At 37.2% G+C, this 19,601-nt stretch overlaps 1 protein-coding gene across 2 annotated transcripts in view; it reads right to left on the reverse strand.

The window, feature by feature from the left end:
* The window catches only part of NME7 (NME/NM23 family member 7), a 232,761-nt gene that overhangs the window by 172,962 nt on the left and 40,198 nt on the right, over nucleotides 1-19,601 (reverse strand). For both annotated transcript variants that reach the window (XM_046681670.1, XM_046681671.1), the window contains exons 2-3: nucleotides 3,574-3,681; nucleotides 2,638-2,804 (exon numbers count right to left, since the gene is read on the reverse strand). In XM_046681670.1, the coding sequence (XP_046537626.1) occupies nucleotides 2,638-2,804; nucleotides 3,574-3,681 (275 nt within the window). The remainder of the gene's footprint in view (nucleotides 1-2,637; nucleotides 2,805-3,573; nucleotides 3,682-19,601) is intronic.

The following is a 19,601-nucleotide window of genomic DNA, read 5'->3' on the forward strand; positions in this document are numbered from 1 at the left end:
TGTGTGTGTGTGTGTGTGTGTGTGTGTGTGTGTGTGTGTGTGTGTGTAAGATGGCTCTGAGCCAACATCTGTTGTCAATCTTCCTCTTTCTGCTTGAGGAAAATTGTTGCTGAGTTAACACCTGTGCCAATCTTCCTCTGTTTTTTGGAGGGTTTTTTTGAGGGAGATTAGCCCTGAGCTAACATCTGCCACAAATCCTCCTCTTTTTGCTAAGGAAGACTGGCCCTGAGCGAACATCCAGGCCCATCTTCCTCTATTTTTCATGTGGGATGCCTGCCACAGCATGGCTTGCTATGTGGTGCATAGGTCCACACCAGGGATCCGAACTGGCAAACCCTGTGTCGCCAAAGAGGAATATTCGAACTTAACCACTGCACCACCCAGCTGGCCCCTTCCTCTATGTTTTTGTATGTGGGACACTGCCACAGCATGGCTTGATGAGCAGTGTGTAGGTCTGTGCCCAGGATCTGAACCCATGTACCCTGGGCCGCCGAAGCGGAGCATGCAAACTTAACCACTATGCCACTGGGCTGGCCCCCAGGTGATACCTATTTTTAATCACTGCAACAATCACTCCACAAATGCAAAGAATCCACCAAAACAATACAAACTACAAGCCACAGAAACCAGAGCCAAGAAAGATGACAAAAGAATTAAACCTCCAATTCAAATATAGTCATTCTAGTCTCAGAAAGTTGCAAACTCATAAATGTAGAGATTGAAAATTAAATATTTTAATGATACTGAAAATTGACATTCAGAAGAAAAACACTATTAAAAAGTCCTTGTTTTTGGTATAACCTGATTTTCAGCTGCATCTCCAACTTCTTCTCTCTTCTAAATTAAAACTGAGGAAAAGCCAGAACGACAAATGCAGCTTTGACAATCAAGAGAGAAGATTAAAGAGCCACACATGGAGGGCACCATGCTGTGGCTTCTCTACTTCACAGGAAGAGCCATGTGCAACGGGATGGAGGGAAGTAGATACTGAGGCCAGCCAGCAGCTCTTCCTGCAGACATGGCCGCTATTCACAGTGATAGAAACTCACTCGCTCAATAAATGTGTGAATAATTTCACACATTTGAATAATTTACTGTTCGAGGCATCACTACAATGGTTTTAAGGGACACAGTTGTGAACAAGACAGATAAGTTTCTCTGTATCACTTTTTTTATGTATTTTTTTCCTTCAATTGATCAGCCAATATTTACTGGACATACATTAAGTCTGTGAATAAAGCTCAAGAATAGACAACATCCGGTATGAACAATCTAGACAAAAACATCTTTGTTGACTAGATCAAAGGTCATCATTTGAAAACAAGGAGGAAATAAAAAAGAATAGATAAATTTTAAATTGTTATTCATTGACCCATTCAGCTAATACAGACAAGGTGCTTGTACCGCGTGAGGAGATGTGCCAGGTGCCACAGGAGACACACAAATGAACTGAGACAGAAAGAGGGCACCTACTTCCAGGTCCTATCCATTCGCCTGTGATTAAATCCTCCCATTCTTGATTCAGGCCAACTTCGGGCTTTAATCTTGCCTCTACTCTTGACCTTCAGCAAGTAACTACCTAACATCTTGAAGCCTCAACTTCCCCATCTGTGAAGTGGAACTAATCATAATATTACTTTTTTTATTAGGTTGCTGTGGGACTTAAATGATACTTACAAATCATTTTAACACCATGCCTGATATAAGAATAGCTAACAGTCAGTGAGTGCTTACCATTACTCCTATTACTCTACTTTTGTTAATCGTATACTTTCCTTCCTCTTCAGACCTATTGCTACCATCCCAATTCAGGCTGTTATTTTACTAATTAAATTCAAAAGTTTTTTTTTAACCACCAGCCTATCCAGCTGAACAACGGCTCATCCCAGCACCTGACACACAATTTCCCACCTCTGAACCTTTGCTTAAACTCATGCCTCTGACCAGCATCCCCTCTACCTGATCTAACCAGGTAATAATTCACTCCATCTTTCATTATCCAGCTCAAATACCTTCACAAAGCCGTCTCTGCTCTTTCACAAGGAATTACATTACTTTCTTCCAAGTTTCCATTGAGCACAAGGCACTCACTACTTTTTTCCCCAGAAGCCATGTTTAACCTATACACCAAGACATTTTATATTCAAATATTCTCAGTTCCCAGTTAGATGCATGTTTCAAAGAATGATGAGGATGTATAAAACGTTTGTATTTTTTCCTCCAGATATAATGTCTGCCTAAGACTATGGGCATCACTTTGTTATCTGAGTGAAGGGCAAATCACAGAATCTGCTCCACAAAATTCTAACAATGTCCTAACACTGAACTGCATCACTGAAAAATATCTACGCTGTAAAAACACAAGACAGAATTGAGAAATTAGAATTTGATACCAAGAAGGACCTGGTCATCCACTTCTGAAAAAAGTGGCTATGAAAACCCTGTGAACAGCAGCAGAGCATTGTCTGATATAGGATGGAAAGTAAGAGGATGGTGCAAAAACCCCAGGCAGGGTTCTGCCCTGCTGTCCACAGGGTGCTTGCTAGGAGGCAGGATTGACTCAGAGCACTGACAACACGCCACGACATATATAATATTTTAAGAATGAAAAAAGAGATTCTACAATTGTTTTCTTACTTTTCTTTCCTACTGCCCAGTTGACGAGCTGTATACTGATCCCCATAGTCAATCAGCACAAGTTGTCGAGAAAAGATATTCACTTTGTTGCCTATAAATAAATCTTCCAAGTGAAGGTCATCATACTTGGTCCGCTTTAAAAAGGTGCGATGATTCTTTACATCATGCTGGAACCAAAAACAATACAATACAACAAAGAATTATCAATGGGGAATGTTAATCTTATTATAAACTAGAAATAGTTCTTAACTCTACTTTATTAAATATAGGTTACATTGTTTCATTTTCGCTACAAATACAAATCATAATTTCTTTTATATTATTAACTTCTGTATTTCCTAGTAACATAAAAACTTCTTATTACAAACTTAATATTTTAAAAAACCATAACTAGAAAGATTTGTTTATTGCCAAATCATTTCAGCAAATTAGTGCCCATGAAATCCTGGAGAAAAAATTCCACATTTCTGCTTTCCCGCCTACACAAAATCCCAATGCCAAATAGGTCCAGCTGTAAAAGGGGATACCAGTGAAGGGACACAAAGAAAGAAGTGGGACTCTCTCAGCTCGATCCTCTTCAGTCTGACTTTTTGTAGAGAGAACAGTTTTCAATAATGGTGATCTATTTATGATCATGATAATCTTTATCTATAACCACTTTCTGATTATTGCTTAACGCAAAGTATAAATAATCCCACTTCAGCTTCCTAATAAAAAAAATATTAACTTCTATTTTTGAAATTAAAAATAAAGGCACAAAGTTATCTTCTTGTATTGGAATTCTAATACCAAAAAACAAAAAGAATTTCCACTAAATATACATGTATGTATATGTATGTATTTTTAAAAGTAACTACATAAAAGGCAATCCTATTCTTCTCCCCATCCCACCTTCACTCTCTTTCTCAATTTTTAAGCAAAGAAAGGCTTATTTACCATTTCAACAGATCCATCCCCCGGGTAAAATAAAAGCTCATAGCGTCGAAAAAGTGAAGCATTTGGATCATACCACTCTGCAATGAAAACGAATCTTTCACTATGATTCTGAAAAGAAAAACAGAATAATTTTAACACTAACATATAAAATATAAGCACTCTTATATAAACCATACAAATTGAAAGCAAGAATTACCAAATGTTTGCAACAAACAAATCTTACTCCTTATTTATTATACTAATTCTGCTTTTCAACAATATATCACTTATCAACACACCCTCAGATATACTGCCTTCTAATTTCTTATTGAATATCCTTAGACTATCTCAAAGATGACTTACGAACTCCTTAATACTTCACAGCCACCCAATCACCCTGAGTAAATTAATGTTTTAGAACATGAGCTCCTGATCTGACTACTGCAATAATTCAGTCCTTCTGGAAGAAACTGTACCTATAAACAGATGATCAATAAACTGGTAAGAGAAAAAAATTCTGAGAGGCTAGCTCTTAATTACATGAAGTTGTCACTGTCCAAAATTTAAGAATATGCACTATTAGAATATTGTTGTCATTAAAACTATAGTAAACACCCTTTCTCTCCTTAGTAATTTCACACGATCTATCTTTTTACAGCAATAGCAGAAGAATGTGCTAGTCTAGTCCTCCAAGCAGACGGAATGCCAAGACAGGATTACACATGCAAGAACTTTGTTCCTGTAAGGGAAATCCTGTGAGAAAATGGGAAGGGACCCAGGGAAAGCTGACAAAGCAGAATACCGATCTGACCCTGAGTGAAGGAGAGAGGGAAGGAAGACTAGATGGAATCCTCTGGTATTCCTGTACAGTCTAAGGGAGGTTCACAAGACCAGCAGGGAGCGCTGGAGCCAGTTCCTCTGAGAGGAGTTCCCTGACTTCCAGGCACAGGCCTGCTTCTGTATCCCTGCGCCTCTCCCCCACCGCCGGGAGCAGCCCTGGGGTAGCATGCCCAAAGTGCACAAGTAGCCGTGGATTTCAGAGCACAATTGGTGGGGCCTGTGGTCATTTAAGCTCCATCTAGTTGGGGGTCTGTGAGGTGCATTCTTATGGCAACCACAAAAGATAAAATGAAAAAATAAGTCAAAGATGAGCCCTCTTTCCTTGACTATTAAGCAGGATTTCCCTCATAAACGTTATTAAAAGTATCTTAGCCCCCAAAGGTCCTTCATTACAATAAGTAAATGAGGATATAAGGAAGAAAGGAATCTAGGAGTTTGTTGCTAGCTCTGGATTTAGCATCTGATTCTCTGGTTAGGGTATATGGATGGGTTCCTTTTATGTTAATAATTTACTTATAAATTCTAATAGTAGAAGTTGTATGTCTAGTTGTATCTATGACTATATTCATAAACTATAATGTAGATAGTTTTTAAGATGTTATTTTATTTTTCCCACAAACATCCAAAAAGACACATTTAAACAATGCTTATTAGTCAAGAGAAAATAAAGGTAAATTAAGAGACATACTATGACATTTGTAAAAGACTTTCTTCATACTTGTTTTTTCATATTGATTCTTACAAATACAGCTTTTTTAGATTTCGGTTTCACTGTGCACACTAGTATTGTACTTCCATTTTAATATAAAATTTAAATATTAGTAGCTTATTAAATTTTTTTACTATCTATATTAAAATATTCATTCACTCAAAGACATTATTGAACTATGGCCTTCAGTAAAATAAATAAAATTATAAAATGGAAGAAATGATGACACATCTAACTGAAGGTAAAAGGGCAGAATGATGAGGTAAATTAAAAACCAATGAAACTTGGCACTTCCATTTATCCAGGTGGCCTAACCAAAAACCTGCCAATGACACCATAATTCCAAGGCAGGTAGTAGAATTTTGCACAATATGCTATCCAGAAAGCAGTTTTAATATGAAGACGATCAACCGAGAACTACTGTTTCTGGCTGACAGAGAAGCTTATGGCAAACCAATGCTATGTTCCAAGAACAACTAGAAAAGTGGAATATGAAAAATAAATCTGTTTGAAGACCTTGAAGAGCCTCTAAGGGAGCTAGGATTTGAGCATCCAAGATCCAGGAAGACGGGAAGCTCACTGAGGTGAGCCCACCAGTCTTCGCGCTGCTTTTCCCAGACGACATGTGCAGAGTCTAAGTCAGGAGGGACAACAGACTGAGAAGCCCAAGCAGCTGGCAGAGGGAGGCTGCCAAGAGGCAGAGAAGCTAGCAGAGCTTTTGACAATCTCACAGGGTGAGGAAGACGAAAACTGGAATTTGGGCCTGCCAAAGCAGCCTACACCTGAGGGGCAAAGACCTTGCAGAGAAGGAAACCAGAGAGAAGTGAGCTCAAACATGTGCTTGATCCATAGAGCTTTCAGTAGTCTCACAGCACTGGGGAAAGACAAGAATTCAAACTCACCAAAGAGGAGATCCCACTGACCTTTCTGTTAAGACTCCTAGAGCATCACACTCCAGGAGCATGGGTAAACTAGAGGTAACCTGATCCTTTCAAAGTTTGAAACAAGCCTTGTGTTCACTCAACACAGTTCTTGATGATACTGAGGTGAGATTTCCCTCATCCTAGCTCCCTGCATCTCCAGAAACTCTACAACTTTTCATACTCAATGTTAAGCATTCAAAGATAAACTACCAGATATAGCAAAAAAGAGTACCAAGAGAAAAAACAGGCAATAGAAAGAGATCCATGAATAGCCTAGTTATTGTCTGACAAAGGCTTCAAAATAACAATGATAGGTATTTAAAAAAAAAAAAAAACATGTTGAGATAAAGAATTTCACCAGAGAGTCAGAATCTTGAGAAGAAAAAATAACTGCCAAAATAGCATTCTATAACTAGCACAAATACCCTTCAAAAGATGAAGGTGAAATAAAGACTTTTCCAGACAAGCAAAAAGAGAAAATTTATTGCCAGTGTACTTGAATTAAATGAAATTCTAAGCAGAGTTCCAAAGGAAAAGGAAAATGATACCAGATGACTCAAGAAATTGAAGAGAGGACTGAGAAATAATGGAAATGTAAATATGTAGGTAAATCTAAATAAATAATGAGTACACAAAATAAAAATAACGTCATATGGGATATAAAATGAGTGGATTTGAATGATGTCAATAAGACTATAAAGGGTGTGAGTGGTAGACAGTGTTCTTCAAATGATATAAAGCAAAGGAAGTATCTCCTATATCAGCTGCTAAACCTGTTCTCAAATTCCAATGAACATTAGTGAACAAGAATCTCTCAGAAGATTAACAAACAAATCAGGGATCTTCTGTTCAATTTATCACCCTCTGTTCTATCTGAATGACTTTTCTTCCTCTCCTACTCCTCAGACAACAAGAAAGCATTTCTCAGAAAGTCTAATAAGTCAGTGATAGTTAAATTTAAGAAATTAATGAGAACCATTAATCATGTCAATAACCATAATAATAATTTTTAGAGTACCTAACAAGCAGCAGCTTCTTTACATACATTATCTCATTTTGTTCTCACAACAGACAATGTAGGTAGTATCCCTATTTCATGGACAAGGATAGTAAAGCTCAGAAAATTTGCACACTGGCCCCAGGTTACACAGCAAAGAAATGAATAAATCAGAACTCAAACTTTGGTCCTTCAAATTTTTCAAAGCCCATGCTCTGTCCCATTAAACAGCACTGTGAATGGAAAATGGGCAAAAGTCAGTATTAACACAGTAATCATTCAATGAGCATAATCCAATGATGAAGTGAGTTATTTAGCTACTCCTCCATGTAAAGTTAAATAATTCTACAGTGTCAAGTTTTGTAAACTTTAACAATCATCTAGGAGAAGTAAAATGGATTATGAAAAAATAGGATGAGGAAATCATGTCAGTCCCTGTAACATCAAATGTACCTAACAAAATATCTCTTTTCAATTATATCTCAATTCCAGAATCTTAAGGAATCAAGAGTCAGTGACATGATCCGTGTAAGACATCATCAGTTTAAGATAACCAAAAAATTTTATAAAGCAGATGTTCTCTAGGAAATTATAGAAATTATAGGCTGTGTTGCCCATAAGTTGCTGCTTTGAAACCATTTTCACTGTGAGCATTAGTTGTTCTAATGTAGTCATGACCTCTAGGGAAAAACAATAAAAACAATTTCTTTTATTGTAAAGGAAAAAAGAAAGTAAATTGATACCAGAGGTTACACTTTATTGGGGAAGGAACAGAGTTGTGTTATCTTTTTAAATTCCATCAGAAACCAAACCACTTAACGAGGTGTTGAAGGGAGAGTTTGCAACACTGCACACCAGTTAAATAAATCTCTGATAAATAACCATCACACAGAAAAAGAGACAATGACTATGTCCACAAGAGTTCAAAAACGCCTAAGCTCTTGGGTCTGACCTCTTGGAGTTTTGAGCTCGAGTTTTCACAACAGCACCTACATACAAAGGAAAAAAATCTTTCATATTCTCTCAAAAAACTAGCCCATTCCTTCATCTATAACTGTGATTTACCTCAATCAGATTGTTAAAAACTATATAAGAATAATAATGGAATTTCTGTTTATGGATGAGGAAACTAACTCTCAAGCAAGGCAGTACTGTTTCCTCTATGAAAAAAGGTTTATTATGCCAAGTACAAACTGTATTCAAACTTGATTTAAACTTAACTTTCTGATTTACCTTTGCAGTAGAAACTCTAGTTACTTCCTAGAGTCAAAAGATGTATAGAAATATAAAGTGGTACTTCTGGACTTGGCCAAAACAGTGGTACCTGTGAACATCCCATTCAGGCTGGCCTTTCAAGTAACTGCCTGACTACACATGCACATGCACACGTGAACATACCCACATCCACACCTCTAGACTATATCTCATCACCTTTGAGATTAAAAATTTTACTGTTCAGTTAAGTTGAGCCAAATCTAGCAAAGAACTTGACTCCTCTTTTTGGTAAATGATTTCAAAGCTGAATATCATTTTGTTAAACCCCTTCATTTTATGGATAAAGAAACTGAGGCCCAGTGAATATAAATGACTCTCATAAAGTGACAGAGCTAATTAATGGCCCAGCCAAACCCAGAAACTACACTTGCTGTGACTCAGATCTTTCCATAATACTAGACTTTCAGGGCCAACTCAAGAAGGAGAAAGTAACACTTTAATAGCACGTAGAGATACTTCCAGTTTTTTGCCACAGATCTTCTAATAAGAATATGACTCCCTGGATGATGACAGGAACAATGAAGATTTCAGTTTCTGTCAGAAATAACATTATGCAGAACAGTTAAATATTACACTGAGGCAAAAAGAGACTTTTTCTTCCATTCTCTCCCAACCTGTAAGGTTTCTGCAGAGAAACCCACTGAAAGCCTGATAGGGATTCCTTTGTAGGTTGTCTTCTTCTGCCTTGCTGCCCTAAGCATTCTTTCTTTGTCATTCATTTTTGCCAGCTTTACTACTATATGCCTTGCAGGAGGTCTTTTTACATTGACGTATCTAGGAGATCTGGAAGCTTCTTTCACATGGATTTCCATCTCCTTCCCTTGGTTTGGGAAGTTCTCTGCTATTATTTCTTTGAACATGCTTTCTGCTCCATTTTCCTTCTCTTCTCCTTCTGCAATACCTATAATTCTTATGTTGCATTTCTTCATTGAGTCGGATATTTCTTGGAGACATTCTTCACTTATTTTCAGTCTTAGTTCTCTCTCCTCCTCTGTCTGAAGCATTTCAACATTTCTATCTTTGATTATGCTGATACGCTCCTCTACGATGTCCACTCAAGCATTCAAGAAATCTGTATTTTGCTTTCTCTCTTCCATTATGTCTTTCATCTCCCATATTTATGATTGATTCTTCTTTATAGTTGCAATCTCTTTTGCGAAGTAGCTCCTGAAGTCATTGAATTGTTTCTCTACATTCTCTTCAACCTCGTCGAGTTTTTTGATGATAGCTATTTTGAATTCATTGTCACTAAGATTACATATCTCTGTGTCCTCAGGACTGAATTCTGGGCATTTGTCATTTTCTCTCTGATCTGGAGATTTGATATTGCTAGAGGGGGTGGCTCTGTTCTTATGCATCCTGGTATTACTTGATTGCAGTTATCTGCTATTGCCACTGGGTGTGAGGTCAAGAGTCACGTATTCTGAGCCCTCTGCCTTCAGCTGAGATCCCCAGCAGTGGGGCCACACTGGGCGGGTGGGAGGAGGGGCACTCTCTCCTGCATGCACTCCAGGCTTTCTCAATCAGCTCTCACTATGTGGTCTCCTGGGGTGTTGGCTTGATGAGATCACCCCCCCGTGAAAGCTCTCCCCCTGGTAGATGTCTTCCCTCTAGGCTGCATGGGTCCCCTGGGATCCTTGTTGTTCCTGTGAATGAACAGCCCCTCCCCTGGTCCTTCTCTCTTGGAGGGCTCCTGTGGTCTCAGACCAAAGTCTTTAGGGCAGGGAGAGAAGTTTTCTCTTACCCGATTCCACCCACTCTGAGAGGGTTCCAGCCTCTCCGCCCTCCATCAAATGGCTGTGTGTGTGTCTCTCTGACATTATTTGTGTTGTATTTGGATGTCCTCTGTTGGAGTATGAGTGTTTTTTCATTGTATGTTGGAGGGGAGAGACTACCCGGAAAGTTCACCCCGCCATGATGCTGACATCACCATTCAAAACTTTTTCTTAAAAAAGCCAAATCCTTTTCCTTCTTCTGAACGTTTTAAATATAATTTACATATAATAAAACAGTAGATCCCTCACATTCAGGTGCACTCTGTTCTTATTTTGTAAATCATCAATAGTGTAATACATTAAGTATTAAACTGAAGGAGTTTGAGAAAATGGCAGAGGCGGGGAGGTTACTCTGACCTTTACCCAACCCTTCTTCCCTGAAACACATCACAAAACTCTCATGTGAGATGTACCCTCCCCATGCCCAGAAGAAAGAAGGATTCCATCTCCAAAGACAAAGGGACACTGAGAAAAATCCCAACAACTGGACCTTGCTAAGTTGCCCCAGTTTACTGCACTCAGCTCATATTCTTTAACCTAGCATGTTCCACCAGGACTGTCCAGTCTTCATCAAACCTAGCATTAAAACGCTCAGGTTGAACTCTTTCTTCAGGTCCTCATTTCCTTATGAAAGCTCTTGTGTCACATAAAATTTACAGTAAACAAATTTGTATGCTTTTCTCCTGTTAATCTTGGTCAGTTTAAATTTCAGACCCAGCCAGGGACCCAAAGAGGATCTTGGAGAACTTTTTCCTCCCCTATACATGCTATAGTCAGAAAGCTAAAAGAGAGCCAATAAAATGGAACAGAAGCTTTCATGAGCTGCAGGGGGTTAGGGGTTGTGTGGAGAAACAGAGGTAGAGAAGTTAAGCAGCAAAAAGCACAGTGATTCTGCAAGATGATAAATAATAAGAAACAACACCAGTGGTTATGTAACAATAGTTAACCCTGATACAGAGTCGGGAAACTATAATTGGAATTATTATTAACCCTAAACAAAAAGGGGTTCTGTTCCTACTGCGCAAGATCAACAAAGAACAACATAATGATCACTCATTTTCATTGCAAAGGAACTTGAGCGATGATAACCCAACTCTTTAACATTCCATTTAAAATCCTAGTATAGGTATGGAACAGTTTTCTGGAACGACATTCAAAAATATGCCAAAAGTAGTTGCCACCGGGGAGTGCCCAGTGTGTGAGGGGGTGGGAGGGCACTGGAGAGAATACTTTCCAACTTACACCTTTCTGAACTGTTTGGCCCTGTTTGGTGCTTGTACTACTTTTTTTTTTTAAGATTTTATTTTTTCCTTTTTCTCCCCAAAACCCCCCGGTACATAGTTGTATATTCTTCGTTGTGGGTCCTTCTAGTTGTGGCCTGTGGGACGCTGCCTCAGCATGCTTGATGAGCAGTGCCATGTCCGCGCCCAGGATTCAAACCAACGAAACACTAGGCCACCTGCAGCGGAGCGCGTGAACTTAACCACTCGGCCACGGGGCCAGCCCACTTGTATTACTTTTTAAATTTAATATCAAGAGGGGTTTAACTGTTTTCTAGTTTATAGTCTTCTTTATAGTTTAATTTCAAATTATATTGAAAAACAGAAGCCAGTTTTTTTTTCTTTAATTAGGTAAGGACTAATTAAACATCCAAGAACGATACCACTTGTCAGCAGACCCTTTCTCATATATCATTAGAACCTTTGGAGTTCTTGCTTATTAACCACACTATAAAATCAGAATGTGGAGACAAAAAAGAAACAAAACAAAATAACAAACAAAAGAAAAGAATATGAATGTTACAGAAATATACCAAGATATAAACAGTTAAATTTGGGTGGTAGCATTCTGTAATTCATCTTGGCCTTCATGTGGTTATTGTTTGTGTTCTCCAGATTTACCATTTGTTTATAGAATCATAAAAGCAGCACCTTAAAAATCAGTCTAAACAATCATGTATCAAATATACGGTACAAAAAGAAGGGGAAAATTTACGCACAAAGTCTAAGAGTCATTTTTCTTCTACTTCTCTGTATCTTCTAAATTCTATATAATAAATATAAATTTCCTTATAAAGAAAAAGGTTATATTCATTTTAAAATATTTTAGATGGTAGAACTTTTGGCGACTACACAATTAGATATACAGTGTTGTTTATTTTATATAAAATTTACCCCCTCCCCTTATAAAAAATAGTAGAAAGATAGATTGGGGTTGGGGGACGGATGCTTTGAAGCAAAATGCATTCTTAAGTAGCAGTGGAATGCAGAGGAAATAACAGAGGACAAATCCCCAACACAAAAGCAGAAAGGAGAATATCCTTCTGCATTACACAGACAGAGGTACATCCACTAAAAACACATCTAAACCCATGGTTTTGGGACTAAGAAAAAGGAAAATCAACCAGATTTTTAAAAGAAAAGCCTATTAGTTTTATAAAGGTCTCAATATAAAGCACAGTTGTGTATGTGAGTTTCTATACGTTATATTAAAACTTGGGTTTGACTTCCAGTTAATGTAAACATTAGCCAAAATAAATATATGTGATGTTTGGAGCATGGTCCTGGAATTAAACAATCTACAACTAACTAGCTCCTAGCTTTTGTATGCTCAGTCCCCTCATCTGGAGAATGAGGAAAACCATACTTATTACAAACTGTTGTCAACATTAGCATAATCACATTTGTGAAAGGATCAGGCACATGGTGCCGAAAATAGAAAAAGTCTTCTGTTAGAACCAAAAGGCACTGATTGGCTAGTGTTCAGCAGTAAACAAAACAGCGAATTTTTAACATTGTCAATAAATCATCATGATTAAAGATCCGAAACAAATCAGCAAAATTACAGGTCAGAATTCCATGGTGAAATGATCACTCTCTAATCTCAGAGCATCTCCAACATCTCCAATTCTTGTAATATTTAAAATTAGAGTTTAGATTCTATGAGAAATAAATACAGGTTCTGCAAATTAGCATTCACTTGAAGGCCTGCATAATAGATTTTTCAATCTCATGTCTGCAATTTAAATAGTGTATTTCAGTATTCTCTGAATTAATAAAATGCTTACAATTGTCAAAGTGACTTGTTTCAACCTATTTACATCTTTATATATAAACTTACCATTGTTTCAGTATTGTCCTCACAATACTTGCTAAAAAGGATAAGGCAAGGCCATCAGACCTTTATACCTTATCTGATTCCCATCCATCAATTCATTCATTCAACAAATTCAGCACTTACCATGTGCTAGTGTTATGCTAGGTACCTGAGCTATGTCAAGTTATAACAATGGCAATTAGAAACAAACACCGCCCTTGCCTTCACGGATCTCATAATCTAGCAGGGAGGATAGCCAATCAAACAATCACACAAATACATCTTATTTGACGAAAATAAGGGAAACTGTTGTATTGTGCTACTCTCAACTCACTTCATGTCCAGCTTTGAATTCATTGTTCTTCTATAAGTCACAATTGACTGTTAAGATAGGTCATTTAATTTTTCTCTCATCTTACTCAAAATTCATTCTACACTGTTTATATAACTCTTCATCAGAATGTGCTGTAAGGCACTTTACAATTTTTATGTTTAATTTCCCTTTGATAGTATGCATTTTTAAATGTAGAAAAACCTCAGATTATTTTTCAAATTTATTTTGTTACGCTTTCTGAAAAAGGAAAATGTCATTTTAAAATGCAGCATATGAAAACTGCTGTCTATTCAAATGACAGTCTGGTATGAGTCATTTCCCAGTGCTGGTATTTTTTTTTAAATAGTCAGATGATACCAAGCATGTGCTGATTACGTAGGTAAGTTTCTTCCATTTATTTTGAAGACATTTTCCCTTCTTTCAATTCTTTTTTCAAAAAAATAGGTGACAACCAATAGAAAAAATAATATTCTTTTGTAAAACAGGTGAAATTTAAAAAACATATGTATATTGATTATAAACATGACAATGACTGAACTTGCAGATAATGCTGGGAGAAAGGACAGGACTAACACAGATGAGTTAGCCACATCTTGGCCCTTATTATTACCTGAAAGTATTCCACCACCGAACTCAGTGATCCAAGCATCTGTTCACTGCCCATATCCTCCTGTCCTTACAGCTAGTTTGTTCAGCTTCTCCCTCTTTTACATCATCAGGCTTTCCAGTGCAATGGTCCCTTTACACATTCCCAATTCATCAGCCTCTCTTTCCTTCACTTCCTTATCCATCTTAGATTCCTTGATTTGTCAAGGAATGGATTTCAATCATACTCAACTCTTTTCACTGCATTGTTTAGCCAAGACCCAAGACTAGGTGAAGTTAACCACTGTGCTTTCTCTGTGCTTGCAGCAGAGTTTTATAGTTCTGCATTTTACATTTAGGTCTGTTATCCATTTAGAGTTAATATTTGTGAAGGATGTAAGTTCTGTGTCTATTCATTCATTTGAGGTATCACATACAGAGAGAGAGAGTGAGCAAGTGTCTTCCTAGAGCGTCAGTCATAATGGTAAGTAATGTAAACAATTTTACATTAAACAAATATGTATACATTAAGTAGAATGTAAAATTCACATAATTTGCAAGATAAAATATGTGATTTTAAGAAAATTTCAACCAATGTTGGAATTTCAGGTGAAATAATATTTGAAGGGCAACCAACCCTTTGGAAAATCAAATCATACCACATCTCTCGTGGCAGTGCTTAAAGGCACAGCCCCACATGGATCATGTGAAACTAACAATCTTTTCCATGTACATGTGCTTAAAAAGATACAATCCCTTAGTTCAAGAGTAAGTTTATCAAGCTTGTGCTATCAAATATAATTGTGCCTTGATCTCCTACATTTCAATATTACTGATCAGAAAGAGCCATTCCATTCCTGATGACACTATAACAGTAAATCAACAAATACTCATTGAACCTGGCACTACCAGTATTACTGAGTGCAACGCGTGTGTCAAATTGAGTTGCTGCTGCTGCTCTTGCTGCTCTCATTTGCTGGCAGCCTATGGCAAGTGACACGGCCCTGAACTGTGTTGCTTGAAGAGAAGATCCAGGAAACTATAAAGGGTTTTCTTTTGGAGTCAGATGGTGAATACTTCAGAATGGCTACGACCATGCTCTAGAGTCAGACAGACCTGGGCTACGTGACCTTGGACAAGATACTTACCCTCTCTAAACCTTAGTTTCTGCCTCCGTAAAATGGGCATGGTAATAGTACTTTCCTCATAGGGTTGTTGTGGGGATTAAATGACTTAGTGTACATAAAGCCCTTTGGATTTCTGTTGCCTGTCTCCTACAGTAGTGATGGTGGCTTGCAGGGCCACCAGTGACCAAAGCTGCACAGCGCACACTTATCTTCCCACTGGTCTTCTTCTGATATACAGGAAGGGCCTCTCTTGACTTGCGATGCTACAGCCTCAGCTGCAGCAAATCCTAAGTATTTTTTAATGGTCTTTGTAGAAAATATCAGTATAAAGGGACAAAGAATTTGTGATGGACAGAAAAAATAGAAATGCGACTAAAGTTGTCTTTATTATGAAAGGAAAAGATATTGAACATATATAGTTATTTCTGCAATAAGTAATTTTTTGTAAAGGAAATGTAATAAATCAGAGTTCAAATTCTTGCCTTTTAGGAAGCTTTACCAATAAAAAATTGAGTAACAATTTTTTAAAATTTTATAATACCATCTGTTACACATTAATCATTAGTATTATAATTCAAACTTCTCAAGGAAAAGGCACAATTGAAAAAAATCATAAATTACATTAATCAACACAAAATTGTGGCTAATTGTAAATGTGAAAAATTAAATGCTGTGCCTTGGCTTGGCACTGAAACCAAACATGCTATGGAAAATAATAACAAAGCATTTACATTTTATAGTTAATATTTAAAGTCATATAAGACATTATAGTTATTAGCAATCTATATGTTCAAAAGAGCAGGTATCATATCTTACTATTTAACTACTCTAAGATGCAAAATTAATTATGTGGCCAGGTTTCCAGGACCAAGCAGGAATCTGAGGAACTGTGTGAATGCTTATGAAATAGGAGTAAAATCTGAAGAACCTGCCTCCAATTCCACAAAGCAAAGCAGAAACGTTCTATATTTTATTTAAAAGACAAATATTACATATGAGAAAGCACATACATCCAAGGTTTCTCCAGGATCAAAAATAAAGTGCAGAGTTTTTTCCAAATAAACTATCTAAATCTCCATTTAATGGCTCAACAGTGAATTAAAACGTCTACTTAAGGCATCTTTTTTTCAAGTAATTTTTCACTCTTAATAGCAATAAACCTGGGGGAAAGGCAGGAAAAATTAAAAATCATACTCATTATCTACCTGCACATCAACTATAAATTCAGAGGAAACAAAGCAAAATATTAATATGGGTGAAAAAGTATTCCTGGACCCAGTTCATAAGCATTTGGGATGAAGGATGAGTTTATGCATTTGTGTGCATGTTAAGATATTTCTGAATAATACATGATAATAGAATAAAATTACCTATTGCTTTTTAAAAATAAATTACCAGGTATCTAAAGAGGAGTTTTCATAATAAATTGCTCCAATGTAATGGAGCCCCTTAACAAGTAAAAGTTCCTTATTCTTCCAGGGACCTTGTAAGGACCTTCTCAGGCCTTCGGGTAAGGCCTCAAGAGGATGTAGGAAAGTAAGATAAGGTATTAATTCAGCACACACTGACAAAAATATCATCACCTTTAAGAACTGAACACTTAAAATGATTAAAAAGAAAGAAAGAAAAAAAGGCAGGCAGGCAAGCAGACAGGCAGTGCCATTACTGTTTGGGAGTTTTAGAGTACCAACCATCATTAGCTTGCAAGAATCAGTGGGATCCACTGTTTACAGTTGACTGCTTGTACTTTTGACTCTCTTAGTGTTCTTTAAACTGCTACCATTTTAATTAACCTTTACAAATCTCACTTACCTCTCACAACAGTTAGAACCAAATATTAAGCAGGTAGGGAAGGAAGGAGATAAGCTAACAGTATGTCAGGTGTTTGTAATACACTCTCTCGGTTGATTCTCACCACACCTGTAAAGGAGGTACTACCCCTATTTTCATCAGTGGGGAAACAGAGGCTCAGAGAGGTTAAGCTTAATTTTTCAGAGAGTACACAAATCAAACAGCTAGTCAGGGCCGGAGGTGGGATTCAAACAAAGGTTTGTTTGATGCCAAAAATCAATGCTCGTTTCCAGACACCAAAAGCACTGAATCACGAAAAATACCAAAATCAAGAGTTCTGGATCAGCCAAAAGAGCAGCAGAGATGGGAGACAGTGAAAAAGGTAACCTGTCTACAAGGTATAGCTGAGCACAAAAGCAGACAGCAAAAATAAGAAATCAGAGGAGATCACTAACAAGAGAAAATCAGTCTAGCCTCGATCCTAGAAAGAACAAAAATCATTCCAGAGTTACATAAGGACTCCGACAAGGTTACTGAAGCCATTTGCATGTTCCTGGTGTTGCATTTAAGATGTGTTGTAGGAGATCAAGGACCAGGAGTTATTCAGAGTCAATACCAGATTTCTAGGGAATGAAAATCAGTTCATGGAATACAAAGGCATACATGGAAGAGAAAAAATGCAGTGGCAACAGTAATATGATGTGGTGGTGGGCGCAAAAGACACAGATGTTTGTCTCCAGTATTTTGCAGAGTATTTTTGCCGGCTATAGAGTTCTATGGTATAGAACTAACAGGTATTCAGGAATGCATCCTGAAGAACAGTACTTTGGATTCTTCCACCCTAAAACAGTAACTGAGAGGACGACTATCCCAAGTAACTTCAGTTTTTCAAAGAACTGCACTTGTTAAAACTTAATGACATGATGCACTAATGATTTATTATGTCTGACACATAGTACTGTACTTCTATGTCTGAAATTATGAAAGATGAAATTTTCAAATAGCTGCTGCTTACATATTTTATAATTACAGAACTGCAAAGGGTCATTGTTAAGGGATAAATACTGCTTGAGAGTCATCAAAGTGCAAAATAGTATATTAGGCACAGAGGTGAGGAGTGGAAAACGTTTACAAAGTCGAACGAATACGACTGTTGAAGCTTGGAATCTAATTTAGAGCAGACTCAGTTATTAAAGTTATTTTTAAAAATCACAGAAAGCACATATGATTTAGGAACAGTTACTTATTATTGTATCGTTTCTTTTCCATATCTTTAAAAATCCATTATAATGGCGGCTTTCAAACTTTTGATTATTACTCATAATGACAACCTCACCTCATGACCCTAATACACACATACATGTAAATATATTACTGAAAAATTTCACGCAGCAATATTTACCCTTCCTATGTGTGGTGTACTATCATATTTTCTATTCTACTATTTTTAACACACTGATAGAGACCCACTTATCTGATTTCATGACCTACAAAAGGTCAAAACCCTTTGAAAAACACTGTATTGCCACCCAAACCCTCCCTCCACATCCTCTCCTTGACCCTCAGGCCCACCACCCTCAAAAAAAAAAAAAACTTTTTCCCTACTAGAAGCAAGCAACATATCAGTCACTACAATAAATGTGCTGAGTTAAAATCAGGCTACAAAGGGAAACAATTGTATATTCAAAGAGCTGGAGGAAATCATTTCTGAGAGATATTTAATTCACCTTGGCTATTGACTTATCCTTGTACAGACGCAGTAGTAGCTCAAAAGGAAGAGGACAATACGACTCTGTAGTTCAATGAACAGATAAGCACATGAGCTTCTCAATTAAATATATAAGGCTGTAAGGAAACAGGAAGTAGTCTGTGGTGCTACTGAACTGTGTGGAACAATGAGTCATGCTGCATAAAATTCTCATAGAGGGGCCAGCCTGGTGGCACAGTGGTTAAATTCACACATTCCACTTCGGCAGCCCAGGGTTCACCGGTTCAGATCCCAGGTGTGGACCTACACACTGCTCATCAAGCCACACTGAGGCAGCATCTCACATAGTAGAATCAGAGGCACTCACAACTAGAATATACAACTATGAACTGGGGGGCTATGGGAAGAAGAAGAAAAAAGAAGAAGATTGGCAAGAGATGTTAGCTCAGAGCCAATCCTGAAAAAAAGAAAACAGAAAGAGCCAATACATTTCACTGGGATTAAGCAATTATGTTCTAGCCAGCAGAAAATCACTTTAACAGAATTAGTTTAATAGCTAAACATCAAGTGTCAAAAGTATATTATTTGAATATTTATTTGCATATATTATTTGAACCTATGAGATCATCACTCAATGCCACTTAGAAGTTTTTATTTCTTCCATCAAGCAATGAAGTACTTGGTAAATTAAAAAAAAAATGTGAAGATTTCTTAGCATATTTCTCATCCCCTTTTCCCACTTGCCCAAGAATTGAGAGTGAACCTTTGCAGCTTCCCTCACTTCCTACGTCATCTCACAATTCAGCCTTCTACAAATCAATCCAAGTTTAACAAAATATTCACATATAGTAATTTAAAATTCAAAAAATAATAATTTAGTGGACTGTAA

This window comes from Equus quagga, chromosome 13, assembly GCF_021613505.1.
Source record: "Equus quagga isolate Etosha38 chromosome 13, UCLA_HA_Equagga_1.0, whole genome shotgun sequence".
NCBI classification, from domain to species: Eukaryota; Metazoa; Chordata; class Mammalia; order Perissodactyla; family Equidae; genus Equus; species Equus quagga.